The 23029-nt window shown below is 45.7% G+C and overlaps 1 protein-coding gene across 5 annotated transcripts in view; it reads left to right on the forward strand.

Moving 5' to 3' along the window:
- The first annotated feature begins 2346 nt into the window (after positions 1–2346).
- VPS26C (VPS26 endosomal protein sorting factor C) overlaps positions 2347–23029 on the forward strand; it is a 62831-nt gene continuing 42148 nt past the window's right edge. For 3 of the 5 annotated variants that reach the window (XM_063639300.1, XM_063639302.1, XM_055279679.2), the window contains exons 1-3: positions 2407–2838; positions 6571–6786; positions 17225–18896. In XM_063639300.1, the coding sequence (XP_063495370.1) occupies positions 18840–18896 (57 nt within the window). In that variant the 5' untranslated portion in view covers positions 2407–2838; positions 6571–6786; positions 17225–18839. Of the gene's footprint in view, positions 2839–6570; positions 6787–17224; positions 18897–23029 lie in introns of all 5 variants that reach the window. The other 2 variants (XM_063639301.1, XM_055279676.2) reach the window with 2 other exon arrangements.

Raw genomic sequence — 23029 nt, forward strand, 5'->3', positions numbered from 1 at the left:
GTTTGCTGTATCACATATCTACCTATCCATCAATCTATCTAATAAAACATTTTGCCCTCAGTTAGGGTTAATATTGAAACACCTCAGGTAACCAAGAAGAGCTCCATGATAATGTAGAAAATAAACAAATGGGGCTGGGCATGGTGGCTCACGCCTGTAATCCCAACAGTTTGGGGGGCAGAGGAGAGCAGATCACCTGAGGTCAGGAGTTCGAGACTAGCCTGGCCAACATGGTGAAACTCCGTCTCTACTAAAAATACAAAAATTAGCCAGTCATAGTGGCGTGCGCCTGTAATCCCAGCCACTTGGGAGGCTGTGGCAGGTGGCAGAGGGGTGTCGCTTGAACCCAGGAGGCGGAGGTTTTGGTGAGCTGAGATTGCGCCACCACACTCCAGCCTGGGTGACAAAGTGAGACTCCATCTCAAAAAAAAAAAAAAAGAAAGAAAATAAATCAATGGGACCATAATTGACATGAACTAAGGATACCTCACCTGGAGGACCCATCCCTAGGGCCCACACCTGGGCCCACTCAGTCAGGATCAGGGAGTAAGCCTGGTTGGATCTGGAGCCAAGATGAGGACCTTCCCTAAGGGCCTGTGGCATCACTTGACATCCTCTTGCCACATGGGACTCTTGGAATTCCAGGAAATCCCAATAAACAGAAGCCCAGGATAACGGGCAGTTGGGAGTGGTGGAAGAAAGAGATTTGGTGCAGCCACAACTGATGAATCCCTGGCAGCCACCAAGAGCTGTTGCTGAGGAGTCCACCATGCTCCAGCATGGTGTCTGCTGCCTGGATGGGCCTGCCTCTTCTTCCTGCGGGGCCAGCACACATGCTATGCACTGCAGCTGCTGCAGCTGATACGGGAGCCAGAGTGGGGACCTGGCCACTGTCATGGTTCAACCACGGTTAGCTCCACTCCCTGAAACGTTCTTAGGCATTCCTGCAGTGGCAGGAAATCAAGCGAATGTTGATGTATTTTACAAAGGCTTGCCCTATTCTTTGTAGAGTTATTAGCTTTACCCCATAACAGTGGTCCCCAACCTTTTTGGCACAAGGGACTGGTTTCATGGAAGACATTTTTTTTCCATGGACAGGGCAGGGGAATGGGTTTGGAATGATTCAAGTGCATTACATTTATTGGGCACTTCACTTCTATTATTATTACATTGTAATGATATATAATGAAATAATTATACAACTCACTATAATGTAGAATCAGTGGGAGCCCTGAGCTTGTTTTCCTGAAACTAGATGGTCCCGTCTGGGGATGAGAGAGACAGAGACAGATCATCAGGCATTAGATTCTTATAAGGAGCGTGCAACCTAGATCCCTCACACGTGCAATTCACAATAGGGTTCATGCTCCTATTGAGAGGTGACAGCATGCTGGCAGTCCTCACAGCACTCTCTCGCTCTCGGTGCCTTCTCTGCCTGGGCTCCCACTTTGGTGGCACTTGAGGAGCCCTTCAGCCTACTGCTGCACTGTGGGAGCCCCTTTCTGGGCTGGCCAAGGCCAGAGCCGGCTCCTTCAGCTTGCAGGGAGGTGTGGAGGGAGAGGTGCGAGCGGGAACCCGGGCTGCGCGCAGCACTTGCGGGCCAGCTGGAGTTCCGGGTGGGCGTGGGCTTGGCAGGTCCCGCACTCGGAGCAGCCGGCCGGCCCTGCTGGCCCCGAGCAATGAGGGGCTTAGCACCCGGGCCAGCGGCTGCGGAGGGTGTACTGGGTCCCCCAGCAGTGCCAGCCCACCGGCGCTGCGCTCGATTTCCTTGGCTGCCTTCCCGCGGGGCAGGGCTCGGGACCTGCAGTCCGCCATGCCTGAGCCTCCCACCTCCTCCATGGGCTCCTGTGTGGCCCGAGCCTCCCCGTGCTCCCCGTGGAGCGCCACCCCCTGCTCCACGGCGCCCAGTCCCATCGACCACCCAAAGGCTAAGGAGTGCGAGCGAATGGCGCAGGACTGGCAGGCAGCTCCACCTGCAGCCCGCGTACGGCATCCACTGGGTGAAGCCAACTGGGCTCCTGAGTCTGGTGGAGACGTGGAGAACCTTTATGTCTAGCTCAGGGATTGTAAATACACCAATCAGCACCCTGTGTCTAGCTCAGGGTCTGTGAATGCACCAATCGATACTCTGTATCTAGCTGCTCTGGTGGGGCCTTGGAGAACCTTTGTGAGGACACTCTGTATCTAGCTAATCTAGTGGGGACGTGGAGAACCTTTGTGTCTAGCTCAGGGATTGTAAAGGCACCAATCAGTGCCCTGTCAAAACAGACCACTCAGCTCTACCAATTAGCAGGACGTGGGTGGGGCCAAATAAGAGAATAAAAGCAGGCTGCCCCAGCCAGCAGTAGCAACCCGCTCGGGTCCCCTTCCACAGTGTGGAAGCTTTGTTCTTTTGCTCTTTGTAATAACTCTTGCTACTGCTCACTCTTTGGGTCCACACTGCTTTTATGAGCTGTAACACTCACCACGAAGGTCTGCAGCTTTACTCCTGAAGCCAGCGAGACCACGAGCCCACCGCCAGGAACGAACAACTCCAGAAGCACCGCCTTAAGAGCTGTAACACTCACCGCGAAGGTCTGCAGCTTCACTCCTGAGCTAGCGAGACCACGAACCCACCAGAAGGAAGAAACTCCAAACACATCCGAACATCAGAAGGAACAAACTCCAGATGCGCCACCTTAAGAGCTGTAACACTCACCACGAGGGTCCGCGGCTTCATTCTTGAAGTCAGTGAGACCAAGAACCCACCAATTCCGGACACACTATGAGACTCTATGGCTGCCGCTGATCTGACAGGAGGCAGAACTCAGGCAGTAACGCCAGCGATAGGGAGTGGCTGTAAGTATAGATGAAGCTTCGCTGGCCCACCTGCTGCTCAGCTGCTCACCTCCTGCTGTGCCGCCGGTTCCTAAGCAGTCCGCGTCTGCAGGGGGGATGAAAGGGGCCCCTGCCATTACACACATTTGGGGGACTTGTTTTTGGCAAGTTCAGGCTACAGTTCTTATGCTTTCTTTTAGTGGATTTGCATTTTAGAATTTGGAATAACTTCAGTCCACAAACTCTCAGGACGTGCTGGCGCATTGTTGATGTGCTTCAAGAGGTTTACAGTCAGCACAGGGCAGGACCCCCATCGCAAACGACACCCCGCACTGGGGCAGGCAAGGAGGAAGCAAACGCACAAACCAGGGAAGTGGACACGTGTTGCCACACGTTAGCTTTGAATTATTGCTAGGCTGTGAGAATGAAATGAAGGTAATAGATAAAATGTGTGGTTTCCACAAGCTTTCCTTCTCTTATTGCCTCTTAAATATTGAAACTGTTTGTGATGTAGTATTCATTGATTTGCCTATTGACATAACTTAGATGTCTCCCCTATAAATGGTAAGAAGACTATTCAGAAACTGGTAAATTGACCTTGTATATATAACTCAACTGAAAACAACTCCATCCTGGGTTGAGTTAGGAAAGCCAATTCATCTGTGTTTGGTTTAAGGTTATTTACATTGGTTTCTGGACTGGGCATGGTGGCTCATGCTTGTAATCCCAGCACTTTGGGAGGCTAAGGTGGGAAAATTGTTGAGCCCAGAAGTTAAAGACTAGCCTGGGCAGCCTGGGCATCCTGGGCGCTGTGGCTCACGCTGGTAATCCCAGCACTTTGGGAGGCTGAGGCAGGCAGATCATGAGGTGAGGAGATCAAGACCATCCTGGCTAACATGGTGAAACCCCATCTCTACTAAAAATACAAAAAATTAGCCGGGCGTAGTAGCAGGCACCTGTAGTCCCAGCTACTCGGGAGGCTGAGGCAGGAGAATGGCGTGAACCCGGGAGGTGGAGCTTGCAGTGAGCTGAGATCGTGCCACTGCACTACAGCCCGGGCGACAGAACAAGACTCCGTCTCAAAAAAAAAAAAAAAAAAAAAGACTAGCCTGAGCAACGTAGCAGACCCTGTTTCTACAAATAATCAAAAAATTGGACAACCATGATAGTGTACTCCTATAGTCCCACCTGCTTGGGATGCTGAAGCAGGAGGATCACTTGAGCCCAGGAGGCTGAGGCTGCATTAAGCTTTGTTCGTGCCAATGCACTCCAGCCTGGGTGACAGAGTGAGACCCTGTCTCAAAAATAATAGTAATAACAAAATAAAATAAAAAATAAATTGGTTTCTGGCTCTTGCAGTTGAAATAATGCTAATGCTGCTCTTGTCAATTTCCTTTCACTCTTTTATAATTTAATAGGAAATATTTTTAACTTGAATAGTAAATACTTTCATTTACTGGCAAATATTTTTGAAATAATGCATATCTGTGAGAAGAGCAAAAACCGAACAAAAGGGCCAGGCGTGGTGGCTCATGCCTGTAATCCCAGCACTTCGGGAGTTCAAAACCAGCCTGACCAAGATGGTGAAATCCCATCTCTACTAAAAATACAAAAATTAGCTGGGCGTGGTGGCAGGCACCTGTAGTTCCAGCTACTTGGGAGGCTGAGGCAGGAGAATTGCTCGAACCTGGGAGGCGGATGTTGCAGTGAGCCGAGATGGCTCCACTGCACTCCAGCATGGATGACAGAGTGAGACTTCATCTCAAAAAAAAAAAAAAAGAAAAGAAAAAGAAAAAAAAGAAACTTTATAGTATTAGCTTTTAGGTCCATGATCCATTTCAAGTTAATGTTTGCATATGGTGTCAAGTAACAGGCAAGGTTCATTTTTTCCCGTATGGATATCCAGTTGTTCCAGCACCAGTTGTTGAAAAGGCTTTCCTGTCCCTGTGGAATTGCCTTGGCACCTTTGTTGAAAGTCATATATGATTTTTGTTGACCATATGTGTATGATTTTATTTCTGGACTCCCTAATCTGTTCCATTGATCTGCTTATCTATCTTTAAGCATTGATCCTTGTTGTTTTATGCTAGGTCTTAAAGTCAGGCAGTGTAAATCCTCCCACTGAGCTCTACTTTTTCAAAATGTGTTGGCTGTTAGAGGATCTTTGCATTATCATGCAAGTGTTTAAATTTTTAAACCAAAAACTGGGATTATAGAATGCAATTGCATTGAGGGAGAGATGGCATCTTGAGTCTTGTACTCCATAAACATGGAATGTTTCTCCATTTATCAGACCTTCTTGTATTTTCTTTCAGCATAACCATGTTTTCAGTGACTGCCTAATATCTCGTTGATTTGAAGGTGTAATGTATCCGACCATGTCCATTTTGCCAATTAGATTGTTTCCACTTTTTCATTAGTAATAATTTGCCATGAATACCATGGTGTTTTTATTAGTCTGTCCTCATGCTGATAATAAAGACATACCCGAGACTGGGTAATTTATAAAGGAAAGAGGTTTAGTGGACTCACGGTTCTGCATGGCTTGGGAGGCCTCACAATCATGGCAGAAGACAAATGAAGAACAAAGTCATGTCTTACATGGCAGCAGGCAAGAGATCTTGGATAGGGGAACTCCCCTTTTTTTTTTTTTTTTTTTTTTTTTTTTGAGACAGAGTCTTGCTCTGTCGCCCAGGCTGGAGTGCAGTGGCACAGTCTCGGCTCACTGCAAGCTCCGCCTCCCGGGTTCACACCGTTCTCCTGCCTCAGCCTCTCCGAGTAGCTGGGACTACAGGTGCCCACCACCACGCCCGGCTAATTTTTTGTATTTTTGGTAGAGACAGGGTTTCACTGTGGTCTCGATCTCCTGACCTCGTGATCCGCCCGCCTCGGCCTCCCAAAGTGCTGGGATTACAAGCATGAGCCACCGCGCCCGGCCGGGAACTCCCCTTTATAAAGCCATCAGATTTTGTGAGACGTATTCACTATCATGAGAACAGCACGGGAAAAACCTGCCCTCATGATTCAGTTACCTCCCACCGGGTCCCTCCCATGACACATGGGGATTATTAGATGTCAAGGTGAGATTTGGGTGGGGACACAGAGCCAAACCATATCAGTGTTTAAAAAATGTTTCTTTCTCAAATTTAGGATTACTTGATCGCTGGGAAATTTTTTTTCCAAATTTAGGATTAATCTTTACATAGATTCCCAGCAGTCAAATTACTGGGCCAAAGAATATAAACATTTTAAAGGCGTTGGTATATATTTCCAAATTTATTTCTACATGTGTTGTACCATTCCCATTGCTATCATCAATGAATGAAATGCCTGTTTCACCACATAGCTGCCAATATTTAGTATTTTTTGCTAATTTAATCTGTGAAGTAGAAGATTTCTACTAGAATTTCTTTTATTTCAATTGAAGTGAAACATTTTCCCATATGTCTGCTAACTACTTGATTTCCTCTTTTGCAAACTGTTATTCATGTCCTGTGTCTTAGAGTTCTTATTATAGATGTGAATGTTATCCCCTCTGGTAGTCAAAATTCTAAGAATGACCCCCAATGACCTTCTTCTTTCTATAATCCCCTCCCTCTGAGTGAGGGCGGAAGCTGTGGATATGATGAAATAGCACTCCCAAGATTATGTTACCTGGCATAGTTAATCTTAAAATAGGGAGATTTTCTATGTGGGCCTAATCTAATATCATTAGCCTTTTAAAAGCAGAAAATGTTCTCTGTCTGGCAGCAGAAAGGAAGGCAGAAAGGGAAGTCAAAGAGATTCAAAGCACAAGAAGGATTTGACGCATCATGGCTGGCTTTGATGATGGAGGGGCTCTGCCCACTGATCAGAGAGAGGTCTTTAAAAGCCGAGAGTGGTCCCTGCTGACAGTCAGCGAGGGCACGTGACTGAAGTCCTACAACCACAAGGAACGGAATTCTGCCAGTCACCTCAATGAGCTTTCAAGTAGGTGCTTTCCAGAGCCTCCAGGTAATAGCCCAGCCTGGCAGACACCTTGATTTCAACCCTGTTTGACCCTAAGCAGAGAATCCAGTTGAACCCACAGAGCTGTGAGCTAATCAGTGGGTGTTGTTTCACCTCTCTACATTTATAGTTATTTATTACACGGCTATAGAAAACTAACACGTCCTCTATGGTCAAAATGTGAACTTTTCTTGTCATATTTGTTGTATATATTTCCCAAAATGTTCTTTCCTTTTTTTTTTTTTTTTTTTTTGTTGGGCGGGGGGACAGCGTTTCGCTCTTGTTGCCCAGGCTGGAATGCAATGGCGCAATCTCGACTCACCGCAACCTCCACCTCCCAGGTTCAAGTGATTCTCCCCTGTCAGCCTCCCGAGTAGCTAGGATTACAGGCATGCGCCACCACACCCGGCTAATTTTGTATTTTTAGTAGAGACAGGGTTTCTCCATGTTGGTCAGGCTGGTCTCAAACTCCCAACCTCAGGTGATCCACCTGCCTTGGCCTCCCAAAGTGCTGGGATTATAGGTGTGAGCCACCGTGCCCAGCAGTTCTTTCCTTCTTATTATGGGTTTCCCCACTGATGTATAGGAAAATTTTGTATGTAATAAATTGACTTTTTTTCTTTTCTTTTTTTTTTTTTTTGAGACATGATCTTGCTTTGTGGCCCAGGCTGGAATGCAGTGATGCGATCACAACTCACTGCAGCCTCGACCTCCCCGAGCTCAAGTGATCCTCTGGCCTTAGCCTTCTGCATAGCTGGGACTACAAGCACATGCCACCATGCCTGGCTAATTTTTGTATTTTTTACATAGGGGTCTCACTATGTTGCCCAACTCCTTGGCTCAAGTGATCCTCCCACCTCAGCATCCCAAAGTGCTGGGATTACAGGCATGAGCCACTGCATCCAGCTGTGGCTATGTTTTTCCATTGTGATGTTTCTTTTTTGTTTGTTTGTTTGTTTTTTGTTTTGGTTTTGGTTTTGAGACGGAGTCTCGCACTGTCACCCGGGCTGGAGTGCACTGGCGCTATCTCAGCTTACTGCAACCTCCACCTCCCGGGTTCAAGCAATTCTCCTGCCTCAACCTTCAAAGTAGCTGGGATTACAGGTGCGTGCCACCATGCCCAACTAATTTTTGTATTTTCAGTAGAGATGGGGTTTCACCATCTTGGCCAGGCTGGTCTCAAACTCCTGACCTTGTGATCTGCCCGCCTCAGCCTCCCAAAGTGCTGGAATTACAGGCGTGAGCCACTGCGCCTGGCCTCCTTTGTGATGTTTCTATCAGTCATGTAGAAAGTCTACCTACCTTTACCCTACTGAAGTTTTAACAATTCCATTGTATTTCTCTTTTCTGTGTGGTTTAATTTTTTAAATTAAAAATTTTTTAAATTAGCTAAAACATTTACGTGGATACAGAGTCAAAATTCTATGACATAACATGCAGAGATGTCTTGCTTCTCTTCCTGTCTCCTTGCCCTATTCTGTCTTTTCCCCTTCGGTAATCATTTGATCTGGTCACCTACTGCCACATCACAAACCACCTCAAAACTCAGTGGCTTAGAACAATGGCCACTGTATTATTTTTCACAATTCTACTGTTGGACTGTGGCTTAGCTGAGTGGTCCTTTTGCCTGTCTCACTTTGTGTCGTTCACGTGACTGCAGTTTTATGGCAGTGGAGTGGAAATCCCAAGATGGCTTCATGTGTATGTTGGGTCCTTGTGGACATGGCAGGAGGGCCATTCTTGGTGGCTGCTCTAGGGGAGCTGGGGTTTTCTCTCTCTCTCTCCCACCCCTTCTTTCTCCGTATTGTTCAGGCCTCTCCTCTTTGTGGTCCTTCAGTAGTCTCTCCATCAGGGTCACTGGGCTCCTTACATCATACTCAGCCCTTCCAGCATGTAAAAGCGGAAGTTGCCAGGCCAGGCCTTTTTTGTTTTTTTTTCAAAATGGCGTCTTGCTCTGTCATCCAGGCTGGAATGTAGTGGCGTAATCATAGGTCACTGCAGCCTCAAACTCCTGGGCTCAAGCAATCCTCCCACCTCAGCCTCCTGAGTAGCTGGGATTACAGGCGCATGCCACTGTGACCAGCTAATTAAAAAAAATTTTTTTTTTGGAGAGATAGGTCTCACTGGGTTGCCCATGCTGGCCTTAAAATCCCGACCTCAAGCGATCCTCCCACCTTGGCTCATAATTTTGGGACTACAGGCACAAGCCACTGTGCCAGGCCTGTTGCCAGGCCTTTTTAAGATTTAGGTGCAGAGGCTGGACGCGTTGGCTCATGCCTGTAATCCCAGCACTTTGGGAGGCTGAGGCAGGGGGATAACCTGAGATTGGGAGTTCGAGACCAGCCCGACCAACATGGAGAAACCCCATCTCTACTAAAAATACAAAATTAGCAGAGCATGGTGGCGCATGCCTGTAATCCTAGCCACTCGGGAGGCTGAGGCAGGAGAATCGCTTGAACCCGGGAGGTGGAGGTTGCGGTGAGCTGAGATCACGCCATTGCACTCCAGCCTGGGCAACAAGAGCAAAACTCTGTTTAAAAAAAAAAAACATTTAGGTGCAGAACTCTCACTGCCTTCCACTGGCTAAAATGAGTCCCAGGTGCCACTCTCTGTATGACACGTCCTAGGCTCCTCCTCCTCCCCCTGCCCCCCACCTGTTCATCTCTTCTGAGATTTGTTCTGGCTATTCTTCCTTATTTATTATTCCAAATAAATTTTATAATCAATCTGCCTGGCTCCATAAATCAAATAAATTTTATAATCAACCTGCCTGGATCCATAAATAAATTAATATTTTTGTTAGTGTTAATTTAAATATATAAATTAAGCAGAGGAGACTTAACATTTTTATGACGTTACACATTCCTATCCAAGAGTATGGTATGTTAGCCTTCTGTTCAAATCTACTGTGATGTCTCATGCAAGACTTTAGTAGTTTTTCTTATGTAAGTTTTCCACACTTTTCATTAAGTCTGTGCCTTAATTTGTTTTATTATTTCCTGAACTCTTTTTTTTTTTTTTTTGAGACGGAGTCTCGCTGTTGCCCAGGCTGGAGTGCAGTGGCGCAATCTTGGCTCACTGCAAGCTCCGCCTCCCGGGTTCACGCCATGCTCCTGCCTCAGCCTCCCGAGTAGCTGGGACTACAGGCGCCCGCCACCGCGCCCAGCTAATTTTTTTTGTATTTTTTTTTTTTTTTTTAGTAGAGACGGGGTTTCACCGTGGTCTCGATCTCCTGACCTCATGATCCGCCCGCCTCGGCCTCCCAAAGTGCTGGGATTACAGGCGTGAGCCACCGCACCCGGCTATTTCCTGAACTCTTTAATCCAACTAGGTCTTTTCTTCCGTCTCTTCCTGTTTTTTTTTTTTTTTTTGATATATGCTGTTATGGTAAAATCTAAATGAATTTTTCTTCTAAATAGCATTTAGTGTAACATCATTTCCTGAGTAATCCTCTGTTGTTTATAGATTTGCAATGCCTCTTTTATCATATATTGAAATTTCATATACAACTTGAATATATACAAAAAAAAATAAATAGGCCGGGCACGGTGGCTCACGCCTGTAATCCCAGCACTTTGGGAGGATGAGGCGGACAGATCATCACAAGGTCAGGAGATAGAGACCATCCTGGCTAACACGGTGAAACCCTGTCTGTACTAAAAATACAAAAAATTAGCTGGGCATGGTGGCTGCACCTGTAGTCCCAGCTACTCGGGAGGCTGAGGCAGGAGAATCGCTTGAATCTGGGAGGCCGAGGTTGCAGTGAGCTGAGATCGTGCCACTGCATTCCAGCCTGGGCAACAGTGTGAGACTCCATCTCAAAAATAAATAAATAAATAATCCTATACATAATATGTTGGGATCTGTTCTGAAAGATCTGTCCTATCCAATTGCTCTTATGTCAGGATGATGCTCTTTTAATTCTTACAGTTTTACTGTATTTTGTGCCTAGTAAAAACCTTTCTCCTACAATTAGCTCTTTAAGGAGATGTCATTTCAAAATACTTCATTTTTTCAGAAGAATTTTAACAGAATTTCATTAAATTTCCTCATGAAAAATTTTATTAGGATATTGAGAGTAATTAGCTCTAAAAATTAATTGTATACAACTGGACATTTTAAAATAGATTTTCTATTCAAAAATACTGTAAATCTCTATTTTGCCATATTTCACATTTCTTAATTCAGCCTTATAGCTTTTCTCATGTAACTCAAACATAGATCACATTCAAATTACTCCAAATATTTTATATTTTGATTGCTATTGAGAATACAGTCTGTATCTTCATTTTATTTTCTAACTGGTTTTTGCTGTTGAATCGAAATGCCTATTGATTTTTGTATACGTAGCTGTTTCAAAATTTACAGGCATACATATAGATGACCAAAAAAGTACCAGTCTTCATTTCTCTATAAATTAACCCAGTTTAGCTCCCCAGTAACCATTTCTGCTGAGGACAGGGGAGAAGAAAATCAGTCTCACTATTCAGTTGGAACGCAGCTGACAGCCAGTGTTTTAGAATTCTCTTTTCACATCCTCAGCCTCCTTCTTACCTTTCCCCAAAAGCATTCTACTTGGGATGGAGACAGGCATGTGGTTCAAAAATGCCATGTCCCTTGCGTATCTGCCAATGTCCCAGCTGGAGTGTCTCGAAATCCCATCTCTGCACAGGCAATAGCACACTAGAAGGACTGCTAGAAAGAGCCGGGACTCCCTGCTGGCTGACTCAGCCCATACTTCTAACTTTTGGGTTATTTTAATCATTTGATTCTTCTCTCTCTTGAGCTCCGAGTTTCCTATCATGTTTCCTGTTGCCCTGCGCATCTCTAACCCCAACTGGGACATTGACTCCAAGCATGACATACAGCTGGATCCCACCCCAGGAGCTACTTCTGCTCTTCTCATTCTATTCCCCTTCCTCTAGACCAAACCATGTTTCAGATCTTTGGCAAAGTGCTCTTCAACACACATTTTTTGCTTCAGGGTATAAACTTGATGGAGAGAGAGTTGAGGGGCACCTGCTGGGAATGACAAGGAATTTTAAAAATACTTCAGCTTAATATTTCAAAAATATTATCCTACTGTGTAAATTTATCTTCTCTTGTTTTGTTATGGAACTCAAGTGTATACAAAGGCAGAGTGAATGAGTGAATAAAACCTTTCCTCCTCCTCCTCCCGTACCCCTTCCCTCTTCCTCCATTTCCTCCCCTCCTCCTCCACCCCTCCCCATCCTACTTTCTCCCCTCCCCGCCTCCTCCTTCTCCACCCCTCCTCATCCTCTTCTTTCTCCTCTCCCCCTCCTCCCTCTTCCTCCTCCTAGAGTTATTTAGAAGCAAATCCCAGATAGCATATCATTTCACTCTGGCCAAATTTCCAAACTTTTTCCAATAATTTTTCAGAGGATTCTTTTTTTACCTGTATCCCATAGGTTTTGGTGTGAAGCATTCATACTTTGTTATTTTTAGTCTGGTATCATATTTTTATTTGCTTCTTGACAAATAAGAAGCAAATATTGTATTTTAATAATATTTTAATAAAAATTATATAAAATATAAAATTTACATATAAATTTTATTTTTATAAAACAAAATTCATAAAAAATTTTTATATAAATTTTTATGTATGTTTATATTTTAAAATTCTATTTTATTTTATTATTTTATTTATTTTATTTTAATTAATTAATTAATTTTTTTTGAGATGTACTCTCACTCTGTCGCCCAGGCTGGAGTGCAGTGACGTGATCTCGGCTCACTACAACCTCTGCCTCCCAGGTTCAAGTGATCCTCTAGCCTCAGCCTCCTGGGGACCTGGGATTACAGGCCTGTGCCACCATGCCTGGCTAATTTTTGTATTTTTAGTAGCAATGAGGTTTCACCATTTTGGCTAGGCTAATGTCGAACTCCTGACCTCAGATGATCCACACTCCTTGGCCTCCCAAAGTGCTAGGATTACAGGTGTGAGCCACCACACCTGGCTAAATTATCTTTAATTTAAATTTTATTTTATTTTAAAATTTTATTTTTATGTTTATTTATATATAAATTTCATATATATTATTTGTTTATAAAAAACAAATATTGTATTTTTGTTTGTTTACAAAGAATGCTTCACATTTTGTTATTTGAGAAAGTGTGTCTTAACTGCCAAGTGGTGTAAGTTGTGGTAGTTAAGGTATCTGGGACATCCTTAATCAAACTTGTACATAATCAACATTGAGATGTTCTTAGTGGCCATACGTGCAATTGTCTCAGTCCATTCATGCTGTTATAACAAAATACCACAGAGTAGGTAATTTCTAAACAACAGAAGTTCATTTCTCACAGTTCCGAAGTCTGGGAAGTTTAAGAACAAGGCACCAGCATGTTCTGTGTCTGGTTCCACTCTGCTTCCAAGATGGCGCCTTGAACGCTAAGGCCTCCAGAAGGGACAAATGCCATGTCCTCTCTTGGCAGAAGAGACAGAAGGGCAAAAGGACTAGCTAGCTCCCTTCCATTCCTTTTATAGGGTGCTAATCCTATCTATGAGGATGGGGTATATTTTATAAACAATAGTGCTTACAAATGCACCACAAGCACTTGAAACGTGAATTCTGCATGATTCTGTCTTATGTAAAAAATTGTACTACTTATTTTGTTAAAAATCCTTGTCCTAGGTCAAGAGTTCAAGACCAGCCTGGCCAATATGGTGAAACCTGGTCTCTGCTAAAAATACAAAAATTAGCCTGGTGTGGTGGTGGGCGCCTGTAGTCTCAGCTATTTGGGAGGCTGAGGCTGGAGAATCACTTGAACCTGGGAGACGGAGGTTAAAGTGAGCCAAGATTGCGCTGCTGCACTCCAGCCTGGGTGACAGAGCGAGACTCTGTCTCAAAAAAAAAAAAAATTCTCGTCCTTATCTTGTCTCCACTCAGTCTCTGATAGACCATGTTGTGTTTAAATCTCCTACTCGCTGTCTGTGTCCATTTATCACTGTATGTCTCAAGTTTTTGTTGTACACATTTTGTTGCGATGTGTTCTGGGTTGAATTGTTTCCCTGCTAAATTAAGGTCCTAGCCCTTGGTACTTCAGAATGTGACGGTATTTGGAAGTAGGGTCTTTACAGAGGTAATCAAGTTAAAAGGGGGTCATTAGTGGACCTTAATACAAGATGACTGGTGTATTTAGAAAAAGGGCAAGTTTGGAGTCAGACACTCATACAGAAAGAACATCACGTGAACATGAAGACACATTTTATTTTATTTCATTTTTTGAGACAGGGTCTCGCTCTGTCACCCAGGCCAGAGTGCAGTGACATGATCTTGGCTCACTGCAACCTCTGCCTCCCAGGCTCAAGCAATCCTCCCACCTCAGCTTCCCAAGTAGCTGGGACTACAGGCATGCGTCACCACGTCCAGCTAATTTTTATATTTTTGTACAGATTGGGGTTTTCGCCATGTTGCCCAGGCTAGTCTCAAACTTCTGGGCTCAAGGGATCCTCCTGCCTTGACCTCCCAAAGTGCTGGGATTACAGGTGTGAGCCACTGTGCCCAGCCTTGAAGACATATTTTTTACAGATAGAGTAAGGAGACATAAAGGGCACCTAAAAGCCAAGGAGAGAGAACTGGAACAGATCTTTCCTCACCGTCCTCAGAACAACCCTGCTGACATCTTGATTTTGAGCTTGCAGCCTCCAGAAGTGTGAAAGAATAAATTTCTGTTGTTTGAAGCCACCCAGTTTGTGGTACTTTGTTGTGGCAGCCCTAGCAAACTAAAGCATTATACTATTCTGCGATAGTGTTAATACTCTATCTTCACCATCAGTTGATACAATGACCCCCATTCCTTTCTTTAAGATTGCCTTTGACTATGACATTGCACTTCTGCTGGATTTTCCCATTTGATTGGCAGTCTTTTGTCCAGTCTTTCGATTAAGATCATGAGCCCCTCATTGTTATGCACCCAGGCGTTTGTCGTGTGCATGTATGTAGCGCATTGATCAGCAATTGCCTATATGAACTCTGGAGTCAGAATTGGTGGCTGCCACTTAGTTGCTATATGACCTCGGGCAAGTATATTAATTTTTCTGTGCCTGTCTTCCCTTTTGTAAGGTGAGGAAATAGTAATTTTTCCTGTATTATAAGATTGTCTTGAGGGTTATTATGAGGGTTATTATGAAACTAGCTTAACTGGATTGTTGAGGTTAGGTTGCCAGAAAGCAGAATACGAGATGGAGATTTAACGTGCAGGAAGTTTATTGGGGAGGTGCTCTCGGGATTGACAGGCGCACAGGGTTTGGTGTAGGAAGCAGGATTCAATGCAGAGCATAGTGGTTTAAAATATGTCCTCAAATTCTTTGACCCTTCCTTCCAAAGGCAGAGCTAAATTCCCCTTCCCAAGTGGAATTAGTGGGATTTAGTGACTGTCTTCTAATGAAGAGAAGAAAAGTAGATGTGCTTCAGATACTTGGCCACACAGGCAGGGCATTGCAGCGCCCTAATTGCACTCTCTCTTGATTGACTGGTCTGGGAGAAGCTCGCTGCCATACTGTGAGGCTTCTCAAGCAGCCTGTGGAGTGGAAATGAGTGCTCCCAACCTCAACCATGTGAGGGAGCCATCTTGGAAGTGGATCTTCCAGCCCACAACAGGCCTTCAGATGACTGCAAGAATCTGACACCTTGAGCCAGGAACACCCAGGGAAGCTGCTCCTGAAGTTCCCAACTCGCAGACATAATGAGACGTTTGTTATTTAAAACTACTACAGATTGGGGTAATTTGCGACACATCAGTATTTAACTAATACTGGGAGTTCTGAATATGGAATGGTCCTTCAGAGCTGTCCTAAACTGGAACAGGGAGAGGCCTGTATATCCTAACTGGATTAATCGTCGAGTGTGGGCTGCCCCCTAGAAGGGGGAATGACCTTGGGCAAGGCAGTTTTCTTCATTAAAGGCAAGCTATGAAGAGTGACTTAGCTGAAAACTGTTGAGACCAATACTCCTAGCAGCTCAGGGAACATGTCCTCCAGTCCTGCAGGAAGAGTCTGGGCAGAGAATCATAGCACCCACTTAAGGATGTTTAGTGGGACCTCTACTATTGTCCTAGAATTGGCATTAGGTTCACAATGGAAAACTACAGGCATGGTACTCCATCTTCTAATGAAAGATGCCTATAATTGGGGCCACTTCCCCCAGGGCTTAATAAAAAGCTGCAGATCTGGCCCCACTTCCACCAAATACTTCCCCAGTCCTCTCCTCAATCTATACAGGAAGGCAGGGGAAGGAATGAAAGGAGGCAGTCGGTATCGCAGAGGACGGTGTTTCTGGTGGGAAGTGATGTAGCTGGGAAGGACATAGGACAATCTCTCCTAGGTATCAGAGGGCCTGCTGGAAGGGGAGTCTGGTATTCTATTTGTTGCCTGCAGATGTGTTCCTCCAGCACTCTTGCTGATTTATCCCTGTCTGTATTGCAAGGGGGAACAAGAAAATTGAAGAGGGATATAGCACGGGGGAAGAGGAGTAGCCTTGGGGTGGTCTTCAGTACAGCTCTTTTGTGTGGCAAAGATGTGTATTTCTCCTGGGTCAAATGCTTCCTGTGCAGACGATAAATGGTCCTGAGTGATCTTGCCTGAGAGACTGAGTATACTGCTGGGTGCTGACGGCGGCGGGTGGGGGGGGCGGGTGATGGAAAAGACCAAGCTGGGGACAGATCTCCTATGGAACTGTGCGGCAGGGAGAAGGCCCCACCCGACCTCCCCATCTGTACCCCACGAAAGGAATTTTAAACGAGACAGTTACCAGAGAAGCAGGAATCAACTAAGAAAATTCAGCAGTGGCCAGTTAAGAGATACTTGTCTCATTTTCTCTCCTCTTCATCTCAACACAGAAGCCAGGCCTTGCAGAGGGACGTTGAGAAGTGTCTGCATGCCAGAACCAAGCTTTGCACCTTCCCACTCACACTAAGGGATTTAGGGTCCCACTTGGGACATGAGATCGACACTTTAACACGGTCTGATTTTTGGTTAACTCAAATGGACCGGAAAGTTAAGGTATCATCTAAGGTGTGAGTGAGGGATGGAAAAAATTTAAAAGGATAGTGATTGGAGGCTGGGCGCAGTGGCTCACCCCTGTAGTCCCAGCACTTTGGGAGGCCGTCTCGGCAGATCACGAGGTCAGGAGTTCGAGACCAGCCTGGCCAAGATGGTGAAACCCCATCTCTACTAATACAAAAACTAGCTGGGAATGGTGGCGCGTGCCTGTAGTCCCAATTGCTCGGGAGGCTGAGGCAGGAGAATCGCTTGAACCTGGGAGGCAGAGGTTGCAGTGAGCCGAGATAGCGCCACTGCACTCCAGCCTGGGTGACAGAGCGAGACTCCGTCTCAAAAACAAAAAAAAACCAAGTATACAATGTGGATACATGTGTTTCTTTTCCTGTTTCTCTGCAGTGTCTACTGAGATTGATTTTTTACCACTTGAAAATGATGGGTGAGTCTAGCGGAAAGGGATCCACTTCTTGAATTCAAATAGACTAGACTGTGATTTTCAAGTCCCTAATGAATTGTTCTAAAATCGCTGAGTTTTGAGTTGCCAGGAGAACATTGAAGACAGAGACCAAAGCCCTGAGGGCAGAGAGGAGCTGCAAACCAAGACCTGAATATTTGAAAATACCATTTATTAACCTTCAAATGCAACTGTAGCTGCAGTACCAACACTGCTGGACTGTAAAACATTTTATATTCTCAAGAGGGAGGCATTCGTGAAACTAATTCTTTTTACAGATAATTTCTGATGTTATCCCAAAAGCAATGCACTTTAAAAAAGGATCAAAATCAAAGAATTTAAACAAAAGGCAAAGAATTTAAACAAAAAGCACTTTTCACCGCATTATTTAATTAAATCATTTGCCAAAATGAAATCTGACTTTCTGCTTATTGGCAAAATCCTCATTTATAACATTTACAAGAGATTTTAACTCAATAAACGAAATATGTTAACAGTGCACTGCCCTGCAGTAACGCCCCCCACCCCCACAAACTTTATCTGGGGTCAGCTGTTGATGGGAATAAAAATAATAGGCAGATTCACTTCAGCTTTCAGTCTTTCATTTGCAACCAATCTCCAAGCCCCAGAACCTGCGGGCCGTGTCTTTCCACCCTTCAGCGCGGGGCGCACGGATCTGAATATTTAACACCCGGTTTCAGGACACGCGCCTGGGGAACACCCACAATCCCTCGCGGCCCGCGGAGCCCGGCTGGCGGGTGACCCAGCGTCGCGGCTCCGAGAAAAGCGAGGTCACCCGGCGCTTCCCGAGACCTTGGCCCTAGGCCCAGCTGGCTCTGGGACGCGAGGCAGCCGGGCTGCCGGCCAATCAGCCCTTTGCAGGACTAGCGCGCAGGGGCCGCACCCCTGAGGGTGACCGGAACCCTTCCCGCGGGAAGGGCAGGGAGCGGCGCCTGGCCGCAGACAGAGAAGGGGGCGCCGGCTCTTCAGAACCCCAGGGAGAAAGCGGTGGAGGGCTAGAGTTGAGAAGATTAAGGACATTTGAGGAGGACAGGCATTCCCAAGTTAAAACCTCCTGAAAGACAACTCCATAGGGCGACCCGTCTGCGCCGCACAGCCTGACGGGAGCGTCACCGTTCCTGCGCAGGCTGCAATCGAGAGACGGCCTCGGCTCCGCCCCAGCCGCTGGGCACGCCGGGAGAGCCGAGCGTTCCTCCCTCCCTCTGCTAACCCGGACAGAAAAGGAGCATTTCCTGCGTAAGACTGTCCCTACGGAAGGGGTGGGGCTAGTTTGGTCCCGCCTTTCATGCCCAGAGGGGGCGGGGTGAACCGTGACAGCCCTTCTGCCATCACTAAGGCCGGCTCCTGTGCCGGAAGGAGGAAGGCGTGGGGCGTTCGCCTCTCGGAGCTAGGGAGTGTGTGCGACATAGCTGCGAGGTCACGTGATCCACTGCCCGCAGAGAGGGAAAGGGGCGGGGCCCAGAACGAAGAGGAGAGGTGCCCCTCGTTTCCCTGAGGTCACGCGCAGCCGGAAGTGGCGGCTGCTGCGGAGAGTTGGAGATGGGGACAGCCCTGGACATCAAGATTAAAAGAGCGAATAAAGTTTATCACGCCGGGGTAAGTGGGCGCTGGGGGTGGGGTTGGGCGGGTCTGCAGGTTCCGCTGTCTCTGTCGCTCTGCGCACGTCCCGCGTCCCTAGGCGGGGCAGGGCTGTCCGGCCAGGTGCGTCTCCGCTAGGTGGGTGCGTTCCCGCCAGATGCGTCCCCGCCAGGTGCTTCCCGCGCGAGGCTGGCTGCCCTGCGAGGAGGCCCCAGGGCAGGCGCCGCCGCGGCATCTGCGGGACGTGCAGGACAGGCGCCCAGCTCCCGGGCTGCGCCTCTTCCCATCTGGCCCCTTGAACACCCGGCGGTGTTGGGCTCTCAGGCTTGAGCTCCCTCAGTGAGCGCTGAGGGCGGAGGAGTTGACGACCAAACTCCCCTTTTCTTCTCTCCTAAGGTGACCGCAAAGGTCTAATGAACGAAAGCTAAAACAAACCTTGGAAGCAGAAATGAGTATGTCTGGCGGCAGCATATATTAGATGGCAGTCACTTTTAACAACGTGCTAACGTACTGTGAAAGTTACTGCTTTTTCTGGTTTTATTCTTCGACTAACATAAAGGATTGGCTATTAAAATGCAAGTATAAAAAAGTAAAATCTTGACTATGCCATTAACAGGTTTTGTGACATTGGCCAGTCAGTTAACCTCCTTGGGCCTCAGTGTCCTTATTTGCAAATGAGGGTGTTGTAAGCTTCCTCTAACTCGGGGAATCTCAACCCTTACTCTACATCAGAATCAGTCACCCTGGAGAATTTTAAAATATGATTGCTTGGGTTCCACTCCCAGCGATACCGGTGATATATGTGCAGCTAGGGTTGAAATTACAGCCCCAACACTCTTTGGAATAAAATTGATCGCAGTGGTTGGTCATATTAATGCAAAGTAATCTCAAAAGGGACAATTTCAGACAAGGGTCTTGGATGGATGCTAAAACTTTTGGGCAAAAGACAGCTAGGGAAGCCTGCTCTTTTTTACACAAGCTCAGATGGTCATCCCCTTGATGGTTAATTACAAAGGGAAAAAGCTGGCCCGTGCCGTGGCTCACGCTTGTATTCCCAGCACTTTGGGAGGCCGAGGCGGGTGGATCACTTGAGGTCAGGAATTTCAGACCAGCCTGGCCAACACGGTGAAACCCGGTCTCTTATAAAAAATACAAAAATTAACCGGGCATGGTGGCGGACGCCTGTAATCCTAGCTACCCGGGAGGCTGAGGCAGAAAAATCTCTGGAACCCGGGAGGCGGAGGCTGCAGTGAGACGAGATTGTGCCACTGCACTCCAGCCTGGGCAACAGAGTGAGACTCCGTCTCAAAAAAAAAAAAGAAAAAGGGAAAAAGCTACCTTTATAATGGAGAAATCTGGTAGTCACACTCCTCTAGCCAAGCACAACAATGAACACCACTTTACCATCACAACTAATGAGACGACTGACATTCGGTACCCCTTGGCATGATGCACAGAGAAGGCTACAACTCACCTATGTAGTATTCCTGCCAAAAATGTTTAATCCGTATCAGTTCATAAGGAAACAATGAGGAATATCCAAATTGAGGGGCATTCTGTGAAACAAGTAGCGTGGATTCTTCGGAAATACCAGTGTCAAAAAATAAAGGCCAGATAATTTTTGTAGACTAAAAGACTAAAGGGACATGAGAACCAAATAGAATGCTTAATTTCCGATAAAATATAAATTCGACTATGGACTATAATTGTTGCGTATTGGTGTTGAATTTCTCCAGTGTAATATTTATATTTTGGTTATGTAGAATACTCCACATGCTGAAGTATTTAGGATCAAAGTGTCAAGCCGTAGACTGTGCACATATGTTTATGCACATATGTGTATAGGAGAAAGAAAGTGAATCTGGCAAAATACTCACAGTTACTGAATGAAGTTAAAAGCTACATGGGTCTACTTTGTATTCTTTTTAAAAACAGCTTTATAGAGATAATTTAAAATACGAAATGTACCCTTTGAAAGTATACAATTCAGTAGTTTTTTAGTGTATTTGCAGAGTTGCGCATCCATCACCACGATCTAATTCTAGAACATTTTTACCCCAAAAAGAAACCCTGAACCCATTAGCTGTCACTCCTCATTCCCCCTCCCTCCTGACCCCTGGCAGTCACAAATTGACTTTGTCTCTGGAGTTGCCTATTCTTGACATTTCATATAAATGGAATCGTACACTATGTGGCCCTTTTGACTGACAGGCTTCTTTTACTTCGAGTAATGTTCAGTGTTCATGCTTGTCATAGCATGAGTCAGTTCCTCATTCCTTTTTATGGCTGAATAATATTCCATTGTATGGATAGATCATATTTTGTTTAACCACTGGTCTCTTGATGGACATTGGAGTTATTTCTACCTTTTTGCTATTAATAATGTTATGAACATTCTAGTACAAGTTTTTATGTGAGAGGATGTTTTCATTTCTCTTGGATATATACCTAGGAGTGGATTTTGCTGAGCTACTTTAACTTTTTGAAGAGTTGCCAAATTATTTTCCAAAGCGTCTGCACCACTTCACAGTCTACCAGCACTGTATGATGGTTCCAATTTTTCCACTACTTTGTATTCTCATAACTTTTCTGGAGCTTGGAAATGTTTCAAAATAACAATGGGAGGGCAGTGACAGGAGACTATATATGCATTTAACTTTAGTATTCATTATTTCATTAACAAGTTAGCACATTCTCTTCAGAAATGTTACTCCGGCTGGGATGCTGAGATATTTTCTGTGGTTTTAAATATGATACAAGTAATGAAAAGTACATTAGAAAAGACACAAGCAATGGAATGGTAAAGTTGCCCCAGCGGAAGTCATACACAGCCAGGACCACTTCCTGCGGGTCACAGAGTTGAAGACAGAGTCAGCTCTGTCCCTCTAGACTACATCTCCTGGTGCCAGTATCAGGAACAGAATCTGCAATTGATGGCTGAAGGCAGCTTCTGTCAACCTTCAGCCACTTTTTACACTTACATGCATTTTAAAGGAAACCTTATATGGTGAATATAAAAGAAAAACCAGTATAACTTCCAAATAGATGGTTGCTATGTTTTTTTGAAAGGCGACAGAAAAGAGAAAGTTATTAAACTAATTAATCAATTGACAAAAATCTCTGACATGTGTGCCCGTGACTCATGTGCTAGACTCCATGATCTGTGATTCAGGGTAGGTGGAGTAGGCAGCCAGCACTGTCATGGCTGCTTTCCAAGCCCCACAAAGCAGGATCCTTGCTGTCTGGTCCTTGAGGAGGCCTCATTGACCGCAGACAGTGCATATGTCACATCTAGTTCGCACTGTGGTTGTGGGAGAAGCGGCCATTCTCTCCTATCCTCCTCACCCTTAGCTGGCTGCAATGGAGCTGATAGCATACACATTTTCTCTTTTCTCTGTATATCTCAACAGTGACAGTAAAGATTCAGTTACCAAAGATTTGACTTACCTATGGGCCTGCCAGAGCGCCATGCCTGCAATTCTTACGGGTTGCTTGAGGTGGCTGCCACCTACTTTAGCCTGATCCTAAGCAGTGCTATCCCAGGCTTGAGGTCATAAGTGATTGTCTTTCAAGTGAAACGTGTTTGTCAGTGTAAGCACATAAGGCAAGCTTATATTCCAGCAGAGGTTCTGGGGTAGGGTTTGACAGCCAGGCAGTATCACTCTCATTTTTCTAATGAGGAAATGGAGGCTTAGACAAGTTGAAGAATTTCATAACCCAACTAGACAGGTTGAAGAACTTCACCCGACTAATTGGACAGAGTCTGGATTCCAACTCAGATCAGTTCCAGTTCAAAGCATGTCCACTGAACACTCTATTATTCCGCCTCCCTAGGAGTGGCCATTTTTATGCAAAATGGAGGAATTTGTAATATAGAAATGTTGTTATTCATTTCCTAGGAGTGCTGTGAATAACATTGTGATATTTCTTTTTTTTTTTTTTTTTTCGAGACGTCGTCTTGCGCTGTCGCCCAGGCTGGAGTGCAGTGGCGCGATCTCGGCTCACTGCAAGCTCCGCCTCCCAGGTTCACGCCATTCTCCTGTCTCAGCCTCTCCGAGTAGCTGGGACTACAGGCGCCCGCCACAACGCCCGGCTAATTTTTTGTATTTTTAGTAGAGACGAGGTTTCACCGTGTTAGCCAGGATGGTCTC

The sequence above is a fragment of the Symphalangus syndactylus genome, chromosome 5 (assembly GCF_028878055.3).
Source record: "Symphalangus syndactylus isolate Jambi chromosome 5, NHGRI_mSymSyn1-v2.1_pri, whole genome shotgun sequence".
NCBI lineage: Eukaryota > Metazoa > Chordata > Mammalia > Primates > Hylobatidae > Symphalangus > Symphalangus syndactylus.